The sequence below is a fragment of the Megalobrama amblycephala genome, linkage group LG16, assembly GCF_018812025.1.
Source record: "Megalobrama amblycephala isolate DHTTF-2021 linkage group LG16, ASM1881202v1, whole genome shotgun sequence".
NCBI lineage: Eukaryota > Metazoa > Chordata > Actinopteri > Cypriniformes > Xenocyprididae > Megalobrama > Megalobrama amblycephala.
The window spans coordinates 32,398,855-32,419,727 of NC_063059.1; the positions used below are offsets into that span (position 1 = coordinate 32,398,855).

General features: G+C 37.1%; 1 protein-coding gene across 3 annotated transcripts in view; it reads left to right on the forward strand.

The window, feature by feature from the left end:
* zgc:172282 (leucine-rich repeat and fibronectin type III domain-containing protein 1-like protein) overlaps positions 1–19,561 on the forward strand; it is a 135,235-nt gene extending 115,674 nt beyond the window's left edge. For 2 of the 3 annotated variants that reach the window (XM_048161326.1, XM_048161327.1), the window contains exons 5-7: positions 3,947–4,060; positions 4,465–4,786; positions 18,914–19,561. In XM_048161326.1, coding sequence (XP_048017283.1) covers positions 3,947–4,014 — 68 coding nt within the window. In that variant the 3' untranslated portion in view covers positions 4,015–4,060; positions 4,465–4,786; positions 18,914–19,561. The remainder of the gene's footprint in view (positions 1–3,946; positions 4,061–4,464; positions 4,787–18,913) is intronic. The other variant, XM_048161328.1, reaches the window with a different exon arrangement.
* Positions 19,562–20,873: the final 1,312 nt, after the last annotated feature.

Here is a 20,873-nt window from a genome sequence, read left to right on the forward strand (position 1 = left end):
ACAGATGGAAGCAATCAGCACACAATAGGCTTGTTTGAGATGCATCGGCGCTGTGCAGACCGATCAGCGAATGACATCAAAGTACCGCGAGAGTGATTGGAGACCAGACGACTCCTTATGCTTTTAAATCGCTCTCGCGGGCAGTTTTTGTTCGTCGGCCGACTAAGTTTTCTCAGTGTGTTCTGCACTGTCAGCTCAAGTTGGTCTTCGTTGGCTTTTTTTGGCCGATATGACATGTTGAAACGGCGTCGGAGCTCGTCGGTCCGTCGGGCCATCTGATTATTCTGATTGGCTGTTCAGCTACTGCCACCTGCTGGTATGGAAAGGCATTTCTTCTTACGCAGACGCAGAACGGATGTGCTGCTTGGCCATCGGGTGTCGAGCGTCGGTTTGGTGTGTCAGGGCAACTTTAGACCCAGACGCTGCCAACGTGAGCCAACCCCGCAGTCTGCTTTCGTCGCCACTAGTTCTTCGGCGATGGCTTGGTGTGTTCCGGGCTATACGCTGATCGGTCTGCGCAGTGCCGATGCATCTCGAACAAGCCTAATGAGTCCAGGCAACGAGTCATGGGAAATGCAGTTCATAATACGATAAAGAAGACAGGAAGAGTGCCCTCTGGTGGCTATCATAGGCATTCTGTCTGGTAGACGAGACACTATTACATTATCCAAATCAAAAGTTGTATTTGTTTATATTATTTAATGAACCCAAGCTATCATGAACTAACAAAAAACAGTTGCATTTGTATTACAATGATTATTACAATGATCAGTGACCATATTGTAAAGCATTCAGCAATGAAGTATCTAAGGATTCTCACTTGCAGCCTGTGTGTGTGTTTTGCTTTAAGAGAGTGACAATACATCTGTGTTGTGTTTTAAACTCTGCTGACCATTTTGGATGCAGACAAAACATATCTTTTGACAGGAACTGGTATAGAGACTAGGTCTAATATTCCTAGCACGAAGATCTGGTGTAACAACAAGTACACCAAAACCAAAGGCAAACCACTTGATTTAAAATGCTTAAGGTTGCTTTCAGGCAATTGCACATTCATAAAACCCTTTGACAGTGGGCTTTTAACAATGCCTGGGCACTTTACAGCTGCTCGGAATGCATATATATATAGACTCCCATAATTGCCAGGAATAGAGCGATTCACCTGATTCAATGGGCCACGTCCAGGTATTCCTTGAAGAGCTTTTTCCTTTGTAGAATTTGGATTTATGGGTCCAATCAGGTAATTGCAGTTTCTAGATGAATGCTCATGGAATTCAAGAGGACCTCATCCTTAAATCATTAAATCGATAAAGTCCATTCAGTCAAGAGCTGGTGATGCAGAAGGGTGAACTTCCATGATTCTACTGATCCCGTCAATCACTGCAGGCACCTAATGGCCACGAATTAAAAGTAATCATCAGTCAACTATGGTAGCACAGGATGTAAATTAAAATGTATTATGTCTGAAGGAGCATGATGACTCAGACAGACTCTTTTTATGAATAAAATCTGAAAAAGGCTCTTTGCTTTTTTAGTAAACGGTCAAAGAAATGAGAGGTTTAACCTTCATTAAATGTTCACTGGCAATCTCAGTAGATAATAGAATACTAAATACTAGTGTATGACATGTGCTGGTTTATTTTATATTGGTTTGCGATTAGTTTCAACCCTGTTACCACATCTAAATCCATGTAAGAAAAACATGTGTAAATAATATGTGCCAATAATTTACCTTACAATAGCTTGGGTTGAATGTTTGAGCCTGGCGAATGCAGTCAAATCTACAATTTGTATAAAAATTAAGAAAATTGAATGAAATGTTGTTATTATTATTATTATTATTACTGACTGTCTTTTTACGCTATGGAAAATCTTGTAGTATCAGCTACACAGTATGCTTTTGGTAAGCAAAATGATTTTTTTACTAGAGTGAATTGTAGTATGAGCTGATTATGTCAATTAACAATGTCATGTGATTTTGATGACTTAAAGGATTAGTCCACTTTTAAATACACTTTTCCTGATAAATTTACTCACCCCCATGTCATCCAAGATGTTCATGTCTTTCTCTCTTCAGTCGAAAAGAAATGAAGGTTTTTGAGGAAAACATTCCACAATTATTCTCCTTACAGTGGATTTCAATGGCTACCAACAGGTTGAAGGTCAAAATTACAGTTTCAGTGCAGCTTCAAGGGCTTTAAACGATACCAGATAAGTAATAAGGGTCTTATCTAGAGAATCGATCAGTCATTTTCAAAAAAAATACAACCGTTTATGCTTTATAAACAAAATATCGCCTTGAACGTACTTTCTGCTTCCGCATTCTTCATAACGCTTACGCTGAATGTTCTACGCCTTCCCTATTCAAGTTACGGAAAAAAATGAAACTGGAGCCGCGTTCGTTCCGTAACTTGAATAGGGAAGGCGTAGGACATTCAGCGTAAGCGTTATGAAGAATGCGGAAGCAGAAAGTACGTTCAAGGCGATATTTTGTTTATCAAGCATTAACGGTTGTATTTTTTTCGAAAATGACCGATCGATTCGCTAGATAAGACCCTTATTACTCGTCTGTTATCGTTTAAAGCCCTTGAAGCTGCACTGAAACTGTAATTTTGACCTTCAATCTGTTGGTAGCCATTGAAATCCACTGTAAGGAGAATAATCCTGGAATGTTTTCCTCAAAAACCTTCATTTCTTTTCGACTGACGAGAGAAAGACATGAACATCTTGGATGACATGGGGGTGAGTAAATTTATCAAGAAAAGTGTATTTAAAAGTGGACTAATCCTTTAATACTAAAGTACAAACAGGAATTTGGTACTCATTTTACTTTAACTTTGTGTGATAATACTATCTAACATATCTAAAGGTTTTCACAGAAAAAAAAAAAAATAATAATAATAACAACATTGGATTTAAAAGTGCCAACAATTACCTCACAACATTGGCATTTCTGTATAGCTACTGATCCAAAAATGGCATCACACCAACACACGGTCGATAAACAACATGGAGTGATAAAAAATGGTTTTGTGCATTATGTAATACATCAGAGGATTCTGTGTATGGAATAGTATGTTGTATTTCCCATTCTACATGTGCAACAAACAGTTTGCTGATTAGTTGAACAGCTAGTGTAGTATCAGATCTTGACATCAGAAAGACATTTGCTTGTTGTAAATCAAAAGGCTTCGTACCAGCAGAGAATTTGTTTTGGCACTGCATAAGTGTCAAGATTACACGGCTCTCCGGAATACTTGAGCTTGATTGGTCAATTGCAGCATTCTATAGTGAGCGTATGTTGTATATTGACAATTAGGCAGTATATTTGACCCATGTCCCTGTTTTGTGCTTTGCTAGTCTCATGTCTCACACATCACTCATATATTAATGTTTCCCTTTGTGAAAAAGAAGTACACTATAGCATACTTTTAAGAAGAGTAGCCTACTTATTACAGAAATAATGTACTTTAAACGCCTACTGAAGTGCCTTGGAACGCGCAGCTTTATTCACTGTGTTGACATAATTTCCAATGAAACAGGAAGACAGAGGGGGATATATCTAGAAGCCCCTCCCCTTAAAAAAAAAATAACCAATAGAGTGGCCAGAGCCACTGAGCTCGTAAAACACAATTTTCCTCATATTCTCTAACCGTTTCTCCTCCATATTGCTTTAAAATATAACATTGTTTGTAGAATTCAAATGTGTCCGAATGTCCTGATCAATTGTTTATTTCGTATTTATAATCAGCTGATTGCACCTTACTTATCTATTCTGTGACACATTATATTCTTGTCCCTTCTACCGCCAAAGACCGGCTGCCGTCCTTCACCTCCACCATCAGACTCCGCTTTAGTGGTGTTCCGAGAAAGACTGGAGAACGCTCTGTGCTATCGCTAACACAGTCCTACCCATCCCTCACGGTTATTTTTCTGTCTTCCCTAGACACAGCAAACCCGCAGGTCAGTGACGAGAAGAAGGTTCAACGAGATTGGAGTGACTTTAAAATTTGATGACTCCTTCCGCTGTCCCGCAAGAGACAGCAATCATCCCTGAAGAGTAATGTCACCTTTCTTTTTTTATTCGTTTATTTTAAGTCATCTGCTATGTGGAATTTTTAAGTTCATTTATTTTTGTAAATGATCAAAACAGCCACAAAACTTTTCGAAAACTGAGAGATGAAAATATAAGACACAGATACTGTCCTGCGCATAACAAACACATTTTTTTACACGTGTTCTGGCATAGTTTCTGCAGCCCTGTCTGGTGCATATTACAGCTCTGTTTCATCTCAATTCTTTGTAGTGTGACAGATGCACTTGTTCTCTATTCAGGGTTGTATTTCCAAAAAATCTGCACTACCAGCTGAGACATCTGCACTTCATTTGGGCTTGGAGAGTGTTTTGTTTATCGATGGCTCTCTCTCTCTCTCTCTCTCTCTCTCTGTTTTCAACCCATCCCAGAGCTCGCCAGGTCATCCGATTATGGGGAGGAATATGGGATAATTTGTCTGAACCCCTGCTGGACTTTCTCCCCTGAGTGTTCACATCTCACACTGTATTCCAAGGACTATCCAACCGTTTCCTACCGGGACATATTTGAGGACTCAATCCACTACTGCAACGAATGGAAACGGAGCACAATAACTGTTCTCCATTGCTGGCTTTTGGAACATATTGCCTTTTACATCCCCGCGGCCGGGACTGTCTATGTGTTTGCTGCCGACTACAGTATGCATTGTTTACTGGATGGTTTGGGTTCAAGAATTACACCTCACTGGAAGGGGTGAGTATACACTTGCTTTTTGGAAAGAGAACATTCACCTTGATGTGTCTCTACCTGCAATTGCAAACTGAAACATTAAAGGGGCCTTTTTACGAAGTCTTGATTTTGTTTTTGGTGTGCACTAGAATAGGTTTTCATGCTTGACTGTTCAAAAAACACATAATTTTTCACATATTTTACCTTATTGCAGCACCTCTTTTCCCAATCTGTCTGAAAAAAACACTGTTTAGTTCCTGTTTTGATGAAGCCCCTCCTTCTGAAATATGAAATGTGCTCTGATTAGTTAGCTGCATCTGCTCAGGTGTAAATATTAACAATGCCATCAATTTTGCCATACCAATTGGAGAGCGATTCATTTTGCAGTAGGCCTACCTTTGCAAGCATGGATTTTACATGATGTTTCAGAGTGCTACGTTCCTAAAGATCGGTGAACGGTCTTAAAAAGCGAGAGCCCCGTAGCTAAACACTAGCAGAGCCACAAATAATAAAACATACTTACAGGCTTGTGATCCATAAGCAACTGATTGTTCCGACAAAGTGGGAACGGCTCCGTCTTTCAAGAAAAGCTCTTGTGCTTCCTAGCCGGATTCATACTCACTTAGGTTCTGGAAGCTGTCCTCTGAAAAAAGTTGCTGCACACAGATAAACGTTGGGGTTATAATGTTCAGGAACAGTGTTAAAAATAAATTTTGTATAAATTTAGTCTAGTTTAAAAATAAGTCTCTTCGACATGGCAACAAGACGCTACCTAAAGCAGGTCTTCCATATTCCGTGGGCGGGGATTATTTAAATGTGTGACATTGTGACTTCACAAGATCTGTAAGAAGTGTGTTGTAGTCCCAACAAGCCATTTGTTGTAGTTCTTGATAAGTGTTTTCTGTTAAAGACAATATCTCCCTTTGGAGTGGACTATGAGCTTTGTAACCTTGCAGATCTTTTTTTATGCTCAGACAGAAACCTTAACTAAAACTGAAAAAGCATAATAGGACCCCTTTAAAAACATTTTCTTAAAGTTGCAGTGTGTAAGATTTAGTAGCATCTAGCGGTGAGGTTGTGAACTGCAACCAACGGCACTCACCCCTCCCTTTCGAGCTACACTGGCCGTCTGGCCGACACAAGACAGATGTTGTTTTCTGAGACACCAGAGAGTAGCCAGTCAAGCAAAGAGATTTCTTTTTACTTCTAACAAAGAACGGTCTCTGCTTCTAATAAACCAGACGACTACTACTACTACTACTACTACTTCTTTGTGCATATTCAACGTAGTGACCTCTAAAAACACGAATTATTTAGAAGAAGAACAACATAGTGATGAAACATGCTCTGTAGAGCAGTTTGTCCGTTTAGGGCTACTGTAGAAACATGCCGGCGCAAAATGGTGACTTAAAATGTAAGGGGACCCGTGGTCTATGTAGATTGATATGGCTCATTCTAAGGTAATAAAAACATAATGGTTCATTATGTAAGGTCTTTATACATCATTGAAAACATAGTTCTGTATATTATATTGCATTTCTGTCAATAGATCCTCCCAAATTTTACACATTGCATCTTTCAAGTTGGGTGGTATAACGTTTTACTTATAAAGTATTGTAACATATTCAATCAAGGTGCAATAAATCAAAATGCAATCAGTTCTCACAACTGTTCTCACTGGTTTAATGAAACATAAAATGTTTTGTCAATGAAAATATGTAAAATGTTATTCTCAATAATGCTTATGTGCTTTACATAGGCCTCATCTTACAGAAACGTAATGGAATTTAAAGTTATTTAAATTCTAGTTTTAAATAAACATTAATAAATCTTATTACCTTTTTAAGTAACCAGTAAAGTAACGCAGTATACTTTTTCAAATAAGTAACGCAAGTTACTTTGTTTTCCCATGTATTTACTGACACCTCTCCTGTACCCATGTTGAGAGAAATCGTGAGTAAGTGCAGAGGTGTTGTGTGCGCTGTGTGAACTAGTTATTCTAGACTAGTTCTAGACGTGAGCATACATTTACTCATTTACTTCTTCTCCTGGAACCTATTCTTCTTTAGTCCAGAATGGCAGCACAGCTGAAAGGTTTGTTTGAGCTGCACCCTCTACTGTACAGGTGTGAATTTGCATTTCCTTTTACACTTTTGGTGTAAAATGACCTTTACATTTACCAAAAATATAACTTTTTGTCATAAAACAACAAACAAACAGCCCAGCTCTTGTGAGAAAAAGTAACGAAAAAAACAATGTAACATTACTTTCCATAAAAAGTAACTAAGTAATGCAATTAGTTACTTTTTTTTAGGGAGTAACAAAATATTGCAATGCATTACTTTTAAAAGTAACTTTCCCTAACACGGTATATGCTCTGTCTACAGTAGGTAGCGTATATAGACACACATTTGTTTTTAATATATGATAATATATCAAACAATTCTATATTAGTAAGTTTTGCTCACTAAAAATGCTAACCTGAGATCAGAGTCCGTGATTAGGACGCTCTCAGCTCTGGTGTTGACATTGCAATGTCTGTCCTGAGGTTATCAGCTAATGTCTTGCACCTCAGATTCATGTATCAGATGCTCTACCATGTTCACTCATGTGGAAATATAATTAACTTGCTTGTGTTGCATAATCAGTACCTTTCATCTCTAAGTATCACCTCAGACTGCCAACAAATGCCAACATAAGGCCATAGTAAATGCCAAGTATCTAAGTTTCCCCCTTTCAAGGCTAGACGTCAAGCAGAGGTTAGAATGTAGCCGTGCACAATTTACACCACAAGGTGACCTGACAGCATAGTTGTTGCACAGTGGATATGAGGATTGTACTTTAGCTCAGAAACAGCACAACAGCCTCATGAATAGTTGATCGTACTGTTTTTTAACTGTTGCTAAAAATTCCCCCAACGTTCATGCCGTGTGACGTCAGAACAGAGGTTTGACAGAGCATGTCAAAGGAAATAAGCAGGATGCTGCACGCAAACCAAATACACCAGGGAATGTTACATACTCAGACAATGGACAATCCATAGTAATAGCACGTCTACTGAAAAAAAAAAAATTGGTGTAGAAACAATTTTCGGTCACATTTTAGATTAGGGTCCAATTCTGTTCATCTGTGGAACACAAATTAAGATATTTTTGATAAATTCCGATGGCTCAGTGAGGCCTCTATTGCCAGCAAGACAATGAACACTTTTTTAGTGCCCAGAAAGCTACTAAAGACATATTTAAAACAGTTCTACAGTGGTTCAACCTTAATATTATAAAGTGATAATTAATACTTTTTGTGCTCCAAAAAACAAAACAAAATAACGACTTTATTCAACAATATCTAGTGATGGGCGATTTCAAAACACTGCTTCATGAAGCTTCTAAGCTTTACGAATCTTTTGTTTCAAATCAGTGGTTCAGAGCGCATATTAAACTGCCAAAGTCACGCCCCCAAGTGGTGAACCATTGAAATTTCGAAACACTTATGACGTAAAGAAGCCTCGTTTACTGAAATGACATAACTTTGGTAGTTTGATACGTGCTCCAAAACACTGATTCGAAACAAAAGATTTGTGAAGCTTCAAAGCTTCATGAAGCAGTGTTTTAAAATCGCCCATCACTAGATATTGTTGAATAAAGTTATTTTGGTTTTTTTTGTGCACAAAAAGTATTCTCGTCGTAATTTTAAGGTTGAACCACTGAACTTACATGAACTGTTATAAATACATCTTTAGTAGCTTTCTGGGCATCTGAAAGTGTTAATTATTTTGCTGGCAATGCAGGCCTCACTGAGCCATCGGATTTAATGAAAAATATAGCTGCAAGCAGCAATTTGGGGCCAAGCCCCAGAAGGGGCAGTAGCGCAATACGGAGCAGGTAGAGCAAAAACAGCAGAAATTGAATGTTCATGCAGAACAGCTGGTTCAGAAGGACAGGTGGAAATGAAATGAAAATCAATAGAAGTTCAGATGAGAATGAACACAGAATGAACTAAAAATACTTGTATCTAATTCAAGAGGAATAAATATTAGTACAATGCTTATTTGGATAAAAAAGGAATCAAAATGACTCATTACACACAATTGAATAATGACCACCCAACACGGGATTCGAACCCACGACCTCCAGGTTCAGCGTCCATTGCACATCTCATTGCACCACTGTGAAGGTGAATATTGGCACAAATGCCGAAGTTCATTAGTTCATGTGAAAATGAACTTAAAATGAAGAATTTTAATAAAACTGCACTGAATGTTATATTTAATAACTTTACTTTAGATCATTCTGCAGCTCATCATGCTGTAGCGCAATACAGAGCAGGAAGAGGAAAAACAGCAGAAAATGAACAAACATGAAACAGCTGGTTCAGAATTATGGGCGAGAATGATCTCAGAATGTACAGAAGCTTAGATGAAAATGAACACAGCATGAAACAAAAAGCATTTATTTCTAATCCAAGAGGCAATAAAGGAATCAAAACACACTTTTTCATAAAACCCCTCCACACGGGATTCGAACCCGCTATCTTTGGGTACTGGGCTCTTCAGGTACCTGGCTTTACACATTGAGCTACTTCATGACACATATTCAACCTGCCGTGGAAGAAACCTTTTAGTGTAAGAAAGAATTTACAAAAAAAAGCATATTAGCATGCTAAGCTAACTTAATGCTAATGAAGCTCATGGCTAACTTGATAGCTGAAGAGCCACATTAAAAAGAATGACAACTGGTTAGCATGCTAAGCAATTAGCATGCTAAGCTAACTAGCATAAGACAACAAACACAAGCAAGGTCACATTCAGAGATGAATATCTTGGGAATGGTAGCGAATATCAAAAATCCATTCAGTCATTTCTGTGCAGCTCGGTCCAAAGATCACCTGAGCTGATTTTGGACAAAATTGGACAAAAATTGTAGGAGGAGTAGCGAAAAAACTGTTTTACATTTATTTCAATATGGCGGACAGGTACATTTAAGGAAAATGACAAATGACACATCGTCGGAATCGGCATAAGCCAGGGAATAAAATGACATAAAGCATACACATTTTGGAAAGTGTTTTCAAAAGTTATAAGTGGTTTTGCAATAATCATTACATCTGTGGAACAGTAGGTGGCGCTGTGTTGAAACTTCTCAGGTACCTTCAGGACCTTCTAAAGGTCATACATACCAATTTGTGTGAAGATATGTCAAATTGTTTAAAAGTTATTGCAATTTATGACAAAATTCAAAATGGCGGACAAGTGGTTCATCCGATGTTGACGAATTCGATATCCTCGGATTCGGCATGGCACAGGGAATCCATAGACACCAAGATCTTGATTTTCTAATAAAGTGTTCAAAAGTTATTGGCCAAAATAGCCATTTTTCAGATCTCATGACCTGTAGGTGGCGCTGTTCCCAAATTTGGCATGGAACCTCAGATCATGGTCTTGATCAAGTGTACCAATTTTAGTTTTGATTGCTCAAAGTTTGGCCGAGATACAGCCTCTATAGCAATTTTGGGTCAACCTCGTTAACTTCGTGACATCATAACTTTTGAACAAAGATGAATAAAAAAAAATCTGTTCAGTCATTTCTGTGCGGCTCAGACCAAAGATCACCTGATCAAAGTTTGGACAAAATTGGACAAATTTTGAAGGAGGAGTAGCGAAAAAACGGAATACTGTACTTTTCAAAATGGCCACTACTGTACTGGGTGGAGACTTAATGTAAGATATTGAATGTGATCAGTATGAAGAGAGGAATCAGTTGTATTGACATTCATTTTTCTGGAACAAAGGGTTCAAAAGTTATAACCTTTACAAAAGTGAATATTTGAACTGGTGGTGGCGCTATAGACTTAGTCCTAGATACTCCAAAGTTGGTCAAATTACTTTTAATTACTATCACTACAAGCATGCCAAATTTGATAATTTTCCTTCTTATGGTTCATTGATTACCATACAGGGGGAAGAAGAATAACTACGAATTTGGACATAAAGGAATTGCATGTGATAGCTTCAGATTAGACCAGTTTTAGGCAGAATGCCTAGAACAGACACAAGTTCTGCATCTTTTCCTGCCACAGTACCTCATGCGGTCTGGGCATGTGTCACACTGAGTTTCGAACCCACGATGCAGAGCATTCGGGATCCGTGGCGTAACACATTGAGCTAATCAGCCATGCAAGTTCACCAGTATGCTAAGCAGAGGTTTCAGTGTGAGAAAGAGTTCACAAAAAAAAAAAGCTTCATAGCATGTTAACCATATTAGTATGCAAAGTTATTTAATGCCAACTAAGTTTTGGTTAACCTGTTGACTGAAGACCACATTAGAAAGAATAGCAATAGTTTAGCATGCTAAGCAATTACTGTGCTAAGCTAACTAGTATAAGACAACAAACACAAGCAAGGTCACATTCAGAGATGAATATCTTGGGAATGGTAGCGAATATCAAAAATCCGTTCAGTCATTTCTGTGCGGCTCGGTCCAAAGATCATCTGAGCTGATTTTGGACAAAATTGACCAAAATTTGTGGGAGGAGTAGCGAAAAAACTGTTTTTGATTTAATTCAATATGGCAGACAGGTACATTTAAGGAAAATGACAAATGACACATCGTCGGAATCGGCATAAGCCAGGGAATAAAATGACATAAAGCATACACATTTTGGAAAGTGTTTTCAAAAGTTATAAGTGGTTTTGCAATAATCATTACATCTGTGGAACAGTAGGTGACGCTGTGTTGAAACTTCTCAGGTACCTTCAGGACCTTCTAAAGGTCATACGTACCAATTTGTGTGAAGATATGTCAAATTGTTTAAAAGTTATTGCAATTTATGACAAAATTCAAAATGGCGGACACGTGGTTCATCCGATGTTGACGAATTCGATATCCTCGGATTCGGCATGGCACAGGGAATCCATAGACACCAAGATCTTGATTTTCTAATAAAGTGTTCAAAAGTTATTGGCCAAAATAGCCATTTTTCAGATCTCATGACCTGTAGGTGGCGCTGTTCCCAAATTTGGCATGGAACCTCAGATCATGGTCTTGATCAAGTGTACCAATTTTAGTTTCGATTGCTCAAAGTTTGGCCGAGATACAGCCTCTATAGCAATTTTGGGTCAACCTCGTTAACTTCATGACATCATAACTTTTGAACAAAGATGAATAAAAAAAATCTGTTCAGTCATTTCTGTGCGGCTCAGACCAAAGATCACCTGATCAAAGTTTGGACAAAATTGGACAAATTTTGAAGGAGGAGAAGCGAAAAAAACAAATACTGTACTTTTCAAAATGGCCGCTACTGTAATGGGTGGAGACTTAATGTAAGAAGTTGAATAGCATCAGCATGAAGAGACGAATCAGATGAACTAAATTTAATTTTTCTATGACAAACAGTTCAAATGTTAAAACCGTTAGAATGTTGAAATTTTGAACTGGTGGTGGCGCTATAGAGTTGGTTCTAGAGACTCCAAATTTGGTCCAATCACTATTCATGAGCATCTCTACAACTGTGCCAAATTTCATCATTTTCTCATGTTCCGTTGATAGGGCTGCCATAGACTCCCATTCGGGAGGAAGAATAATAATAATAAAAGGGAAAACGTACAATTACAATAGGGGCTACAGCCCCTTCGGGGCTTGGCCCCTAAATATCTTAATTTGTGTTCCGAAGACGAACGAAGGTCTTACGGTGTGGAACGACATGAGGGTGAATAATTAATGTCAGAATTTAAATTTTTGGGTAAACTAACCCTTTATCTATTAACTACAACTTTTATTTATATATATATATATATATATATATATATATATATATATATATATATATATATATATATATATATACTTTTTTCAGTTTTTTTTTTTTTTTTTTTTCTAGTATTTGTTGTCAGAGAATAAACAGCACTCAGAAACTTTAGCAGTCGATTAAGTTGCAACTCGCTTGATGAAATATCGATTGAATTTGAGGACACATGTGGCCTGGATACGTGTGACCTCAGAAAGGTGTTTGATGCCGATGTCATACGCAATCAGTTGGTCTCTGTTCAAAAGTCTGCCAGTTAAAGGAGCTGACAAAGAAAAATTGACAGGCCAACGATTGGCGTTTCACGTGGCTATTGATCCCAAAATCAAAGCTTCTGCTTTCCATGACTTTGAGAAACGAGAGCAGTTAAAAGTTCGAAGTGCAAAGTTAAGATAGATTGAGTTGTTTATTCCCTTGTTTCAGTGCTTAAAGCTGTGAATCAAACCTAGCTGTCAGGTGTTGACTGTTTTTGTAAGCAGGCCATGGACTAACATATCAACATATAGATCGTCAGGGATTTAACAACAATAGCTGAGAGAATGAGCAAGCATTTCTAACTGTGGCATATATGTTTAAAGGTTTGTGGGAAGTATTTTTTTAAAGAAATGTATACTTTTATTCAGCAACAATTCATGAAATTGATCACAAGTGACAGTAAAGACATGTACATTGTTAAAAACATTCGATTTCAAATAAATGCTGTTCTATTCAAAGAATCTTAAGGAAAACGTATTACGATTAACACAAAAACATTAAGTAGCACAACTGTTTTCAACATTGATAATAATAAGAAATGTTTCTTGAGCAGCAAATCAACATATTAGACTGGTTTCTGAAGAATCATGGAACACTGAAGACTGGAGTAATGAAAAATATAAATTTTCTATGACTAAGCTTACCAACACTGTTGTTTCAGACTTTCATCTCTCAGTGGTGAATCTGAGTTGTTATATTTTTTCTAAAAAATAGACCAACAGAACTGCAATTACACAGCATTGGCACCCCTTCGCCACACTTAGCATTTCGTTTTGACTTGTCAAGCCTCATTTCTTCGCCAATTAAAAAATCATTACGTGACTAATCACTTCTTCATGCCGATGACACAGCGATAAGCTCACTGAACACATTTTTCTGCCACAGACACTTATGCAGGTTGTCCGTTTTGATTACTTATTTGCCATTTAATCACAGAAATGCCATTAAGACAGAAATTACACTAACAAGAGCAGTTTTAAATATTGATATGTAATGATTAATTAATTTGGGATCATAAATTCAATCTTACATCTGGTTTAGACCAGTTGGCTCACGGTAAAGACCTTGAAATGTCCTTTACCAATTTTGGATCGGATTGGAATTGGAAAATTAGTGTAAGAAGAAAACACATTTAATAGACAATAGCATATTTTTGTGCTGTTTTAATTAGCTGCTCTTGCGATTTGTTGTTGTTTTCTGTACACACTGTTGAAGGAGTCCACGGCGATGTTATCTGGCCTCTGTCTGCTCACCCAGAGGGGAAGTTTGTTGATACCTTAATTCTTTGTTCCACCTTCCACCTCTTTGAGATAAGTACTCCCCATTTAGTAATTACCACAACATTGTTAATCACATAGTACAGCCGTGCTCCTCGAAATTAATGGTTCGATGTTGGTTTTGTTGCTAATGTTTTGTTTCTTGGAGACTCTTTAGTGTGCATTTTCTGGCAAATTGAAATTAGGAATCAAACAATGACTCATAAATTTGCCCTTTCCCCTTTCCCAAATGCTCCTCTCACAGGGTCAGAGAAAATGCAAATTTACTCTCTGGTTAGATTAACCAGTCGCCCACATTGACTTGTCCAAATGCATCTTGTTTCATTTGGGGGTGGTCACACTGGATTTTAAGGTTGTAAAATTATTTTAGAATATTGCAACTGGATATTATGTCCACATTTTATGGCTTCTGATCTGAAGAAATAACATTTAAAGAATGTAATAATTTAATTTAATTTAATTTAATTTAATTTAATAGCACCCTACCTAGGACAGATGGTTTTGAAAATGGATGGATTACTCAGAATGTTAATATATTTTAATTCTTAACATGTTAATTCAAATTCCAGTAACATCACAGTTCTTTCCTTAAAGGGTTAGTTCACCCAAAAATGAAAATTCTGTCATTAATTACTCACCCTCGTGTCATTCCACACCCATAAGACGTTAGTTTATCTTTGGAACACAAATAAAGATATTTTTGATGAAATCTGAGAGATTTCTGTCTCTCCATTGACAGCTACGCAACTACCACTTTGACGCTTAAAAGGTTCAGAAAGAGATTGTAAAACTAATCCCTATGAATTGAGTGGTTTAATCCAAATTTTATGAAGAGACTTGATCGCTTTATATGATGAACAGATTGAATTTAAGCTTTTATTCACATGTAAAGATTGATCAGCGAACCTAAACAGAAGCTCAACCGAACCTGCTTGATGCGTGAGAACAAACCTCTTGCGGAAGCTCAAACGTGCTGCATAACACGAGAATGAACCTCATTGGTTCTCGCATGCTTGAGCTTTGATTCACCCCAACTGATGTGTGAGTTGATGAAAAATAAAAACTTTAGTTTAGGGTCCAATTCCCACTATTAACTAGAGTTAGTTATTGCTAGTTATATAGTTATAGCTTATTAGCATGCATATTACTAGGATATTGGCTGTTTATTAGTACTTATAATTGCCTTATTCTGCATGACTGTGTTCGACATGCCTTAATCCCATCCAATACCTAAACTGAACAACTAACTAACTATTAATAAGCAGTCATTAGGAGTTTATTGGGGCAAAAGTCTTAGTTAATAGTTAATTAATTATGAGAATTGGACCCTAATATAAAGTGTGACCAAGAGAACTGTACAGTGTATATGGAACAAGATGCAAAAATCTATGCATCTGTTCTTCCATGCACATATGCACAAGTGTATGCATCAAATAAATAGGTTGAGACTAAAGCGATTAGAGTTCAAATGGAGTTTACTTATCTCTCTTTTTGGAAAGTGATGTGGCCAACATTCCCTTGTGTGTAATTTGCATGACAGACTGCTGTTTTATTAAAGAGCTTCTGTGATTTATGCCTGGCTGTCATTCACCGTTTGCCCCTGGGTTTGCACAAAATCCATTGAAAGACTCCTTTATTTGATATCTAATGGTCAGGCTGGATTTAATTGCAGAATCAATAGTGCTGACGAGAAACAAGGTGTGGTGATATAACTCATAATGAAAGCTATAATGGCAGCCAAACTAAGTAATAAGATTCTCTGAGTGCTGAATGCTGATTCTCTGAGTGCTGAGTGCTGAATGCTGAATGTAGAAGATTGGATGTGTTTATCTATGGGTTTAGTTAGTTCTTCATCAATTTAATGTATTATTCCCATCAATTGGCTGATTAAAAGAAATTGCACCGCCAATAGAAGAATAAAGATACTTACTTTTAAATATAGTTTTTTGTTCACGTATTTAAAAAATAATAATAAAAAAGTAAGGTTACACTTTATTTTACAGTGCCATAGTTACATTGTAAATACTCAAATAAGTACTGAGAACTATTAATTAACATGTACTTACTATAGAGTTACAGTTAGGGTTAGGGTTAGTTACTTGTAATTATGCATAATTTACTGTTATTACTATATTATAAGTACATGTAATAACGTGTAACTATGGCACTGTAAAATAAAATGTTACCTAAAATAAATATACAGTTGTTTGAAAGAAGTCTATTATGTTCACCAAAGCTGCATTTATTTGATCGAAAACACAGTAAAAACAGTAATATTATGAAATATTATCAGAAAAGAACTGTCTTATATTATTCCATTACTTCAGTCTTCAGTGTCACATGATCCTTCAGAAATCATTCTAATATGCTGATTTGGTCCTCGAGAAACATTTCTTATTATTATCAATGTTGAAAACAGTTGGAGACTCTGAAACTTTTTTTTTCAGGATTTTTTGATGAAAAGAACAGCATTTTATTTTAAATAGAAAACTTTTGTAATATTATAAATGTCTTTACTGTCACTTTTGATCAGTTTAATGCATCCTTACTGAAAATAAAATAAAATAAAATCTTACAAAGCCAAAACTTTTGAACAATAGTGCACATTTGAATATACTGGTGTTGACATATAAATATATTTTTAAAAAGTAGAAGAAGCTTCAAGACAATTGAAAGAACTAAACGAATCCAAGTTGTCGTGAATTATAAATAGATTTCAAGGCAGGTATTTGTATGGCTGTGGGATCAAGCTTTTATAATACAATGTGATAGTCTGAAGATTATTTATCTTCTTTCTTTACTCAAAATAGTCCCCTCGCCAGAACAACAGGCATATCTTTTCTCTTTGTATAAACCCCCATATATCTTAAGTAGTCTGTTTACGTCGTCACACTCCAAACTGAAAACATTCATTTTTCACCTAACAAGATTAAACACCGGAACCGCGCAGCTTTTTTGGGTAGGTGTGAGGAGAAAATGGCTGAGATTAAAAACAAGCAGGAACAGAAAGTTCACTTAATATGCAAATGCCTGGAGCTGTTGATCTTAGCTGTGTTTGGAAGATCTTGGTTATGTGTTCAGTCTACTATGACGTCTGCGCTGTCATTTAGAGCCGCGAGGCTCCAGACAGATCCATCTCTGAGGCCACATGCTGTGTGAAACATCCAGTATCTGTCTCGGAGCTGAGCACGCTTGGCTGGAACATATGGCCGCTCTGGAGGCCAAATTCATGCCGATGAATTTTCTTTTGTCAGGACTGAGCTAGAAATAAATCAGTTGTGACATACTTAGATCAATATTGATGGACGTTCATTTAGGTTTTGATATGAGACCGATTGTGGTGTTTGCTGAAACAGGGCAAGGATGGAGGTCCGTGCCCAGGTGTTGAGCTGTTGAAGGTGGTCTCGGCGAACGCATTATCTGACAGACGCAGAAAAGGCATGGGGTCGAGTCACTGGCAGAAACGTTGTCTAATCCAGGCTGCTTTCATGGTCTCTCAAGCTTTCCAGAGCTTGGCGGCATCGTTTGCTGCTCCTGCCAGCAAATTAACATTTATATCAGCTGTTCTCCAATCCAAAGGGTCCAGAAGCCCAAAGAGGAGACCACCATCCTAAATTTGAGAGGATGCCAGCACTGCTGTTGATTCCTTTTGTTCCTTTATGCATATAAGATCAATGTAATATTAGATGTCACAATCACCACTTATGAAAGCCAATTTCACCCACTCCCTCTGGTCTTTGAAGACTTCAGACTATAAACGAATACTCCAGCTTTCGTTCAAGTTAAGCTCAGTCGACAGCATTTGTCGCATAATGTTGGTCATAGAATAAACTTTTTTGACTAAGCCCTTTCATTTTTAGTTTATGAACAGTATGTATGTATGTTAAAGTGACTTACAGTAATCCACCATGGATTTATGGATTAAACATTAAAATACACAAGACTATTTTATATATTTTAATATATTGGTGTTTTATTATATCTAGACATTTATAATGTTTCAGAAGATTTCTATTTCAAATAAATGCTCTTCTTTTGAACTTTCTATTCATAAATGAATCATGTTTCCACAAAACTATCAAGCATCACAACTGTTTTATCATTGATAATAATAAGAAATGTTTCTTGAGCACCGAATCAGCATATTAGAATGATTTCTGAAGGATCATGTGACACTGAAGACTGGAGTAATGATGTATTAAAATAGAAAACAGTTTTAAATTATAATAATATTTCTGTTGTTACTATTTTTACCATATTGTTGATCAAATAAAGTGGTTTGGTGAGCATAAGATACCTCTTTCAAAAACAGAAAATTATCCGCCATCCGACTTTTAACATCACTTAAACAATCCAACAGTGACTGAAGAGATATTGTCATCTGGTTTCACTGGAAGGTAAAGCTGTACATCGTCTGCATAAAGATGATATAAAATGTGATGTTTATGAAAGATCTTGGCTAAAGGAAGAAGATAGAGGGAAAAATAATACAGGGCCTAAAACAGAACCCTGTGGTACACCACATGTGCAAGCAGCAGAGTGAGAAGAAGTAGAGTTTTCAATGGCTACAGAAAAAGATCGGTCGGTAGATAGATAGATAGATAGATAGGATTCACTCTGGTAATCATTGTGCCACAAATGCTGTCGATAGAGCTTAAATTGAATGGAATTGAATTTTTTCTTCTAAATTGTATGTTAGCTGACCTGTGAGCAGCTCCACTATGACTAGGCAAGGACTGCAGTCTTTGCTTATCTCTTCAAAAGCTTCACACCTTCTGTCAAGGGCTCTGATCTTGTTTTTCTCTCTTGTTTCCTCTAGATATTCATCATCCTCCTCCTATTCAATCATGCAAACTGCACCAGTGAGAGGAAACTCAGATGGGACAAAGTAAACAGCATGTCTGTGCTTCCTGCACTTTCATCAATCTGCCCTTCTCCTCCTCCCCCTCCTCCTCCTCCATCTCATCTGGCTTTACAGTGTCATCCGTGACCCTCCCGTCCAGTGAGAACTGAAACTCAAAGGACTCAAAGCAACAAACAGACGGCGGCAGCGGTCCCAAATGGGAGCACACGTATACCTGTTAATTTGAGTTATTTGGTCACTTTTTATTTTGCCATTTTCTTTTGTAACTGTACATAAATCAATTTAAGATCTTATAGTTTTGTACATGTAATTTTTATGGTGTGTGATTTTTAAAAAATAAAATAAAAGACTAGATCAATTCTAATGGTCTCATTTTAACTTGTCACATTCCTTTCAGGAATTTTCTTGTACATCGATTTACACTCCTAACTGTTAATTTATCTTCCCTTTATAAACAGTAAAGTTGCAGTCAATACAATTATCATTATACATGCAACATTACTTTCACATGCGCTAAATTTGTCAAAGCTGTTAAAATTGAACAGGATTCTGTTTTGTCAGGCCGAGGAAATAAAAACCCATATAAATGAACACTAAAGAGGTGTACTGTATATTACCTGAGGAAAGCTATCAGTTAGCATTCAGCACAATGACCCCACCAGAGGTACATGACCTGCTTGCTACCATGATCTTGGGAATTCAGTTTGGGGCACAAATTGTTGAGCCAATCACCTAAGACATAAATGTCATGTGACTAGTCACCCTTTAATTCTGTCTGTAGGTTTTGCAAATATTTAACCTATGAAAAGAATTAAAAAGCGCTTGTGACTAAACCTTGAATGATTTTATCTACATTATACCATATGGTTTGTTTCTGATAAAAGTGGAGCCTAATTTTTTATAGTATACAGGCTATGGATAAATGAGAGACCGTCTTGCTACACTAAAGGCTGCTGTTGTATAATATCTTGGATTTGGGTTGGCCACCATCAACTGCGGTGCTGCATTCATTACATCCAATTTCCCTTAACTCAGACAAAGACATTTTAGTCTTAAAAGTCAATTCTTTTTTCTGACAAAACTTGCACCTCAGAGTTCAGACTCATCTTTTTTAGTCTAGCTGACATAAATTGTCCATTAGCAACTGAGTGGCTGAATATGGTCAACCTTATGCACCCGTCTCCATGCGTCTGGAAATCTCACTCCATTTGTATTTTTCAGCACAGAATCTGGAGACATGTAATGTCACAACCTACTCAAAGGTGTTTCTGCAAAACATCCTCACACTCCTACGCCACGCAATCACTCAGGGGAAACCTCACTTTGTCAAACCATATGGCCAGGGCAGTGTTTCCAGCCGATGAGTATTTTACTGTGAAAATCTGTATTAGTCAACATCTGCATCTATATTTAGAGAATTTTTTATTTTTTTTTCCTCACAGAAAATGGCCAAGATGATTCTAAGCTAATTCACTAGTGGTCAAGTCAATGGCTCTGTTCCAAAACCTACTTAAATGCCTTGCTGTCTGCTATAAGCTGCTAATTTAACCATTACTCATGCGCATCAGACGATTAGCACTCCTCTTGTTAAACACACAATAGAAGCTTAATTTGAATTAGCATCAGTAGCAAGCTAGCATATCTCTCTTACTATTTTTGCCATATATGGGAAAAATAATTAGCATGCCGTTAGGAATTCAGTTAGAGCTTACAAACAAGGTTTGTGTTAGCACATGTTGCTAAGCTAACAATGCAATAATCTAATAAGCACTGAAAATATTGCACATACAAACAGTCATTTCAATTCTTCTATTGACACTTTGCGTTGCAGTCCCAGAATGCACTGTTACAGGCTTAGTAGAAAAAAACAAAACAAAAAGTTCTCTGCTTTGTGTCTGTCAGACTGATGATCATT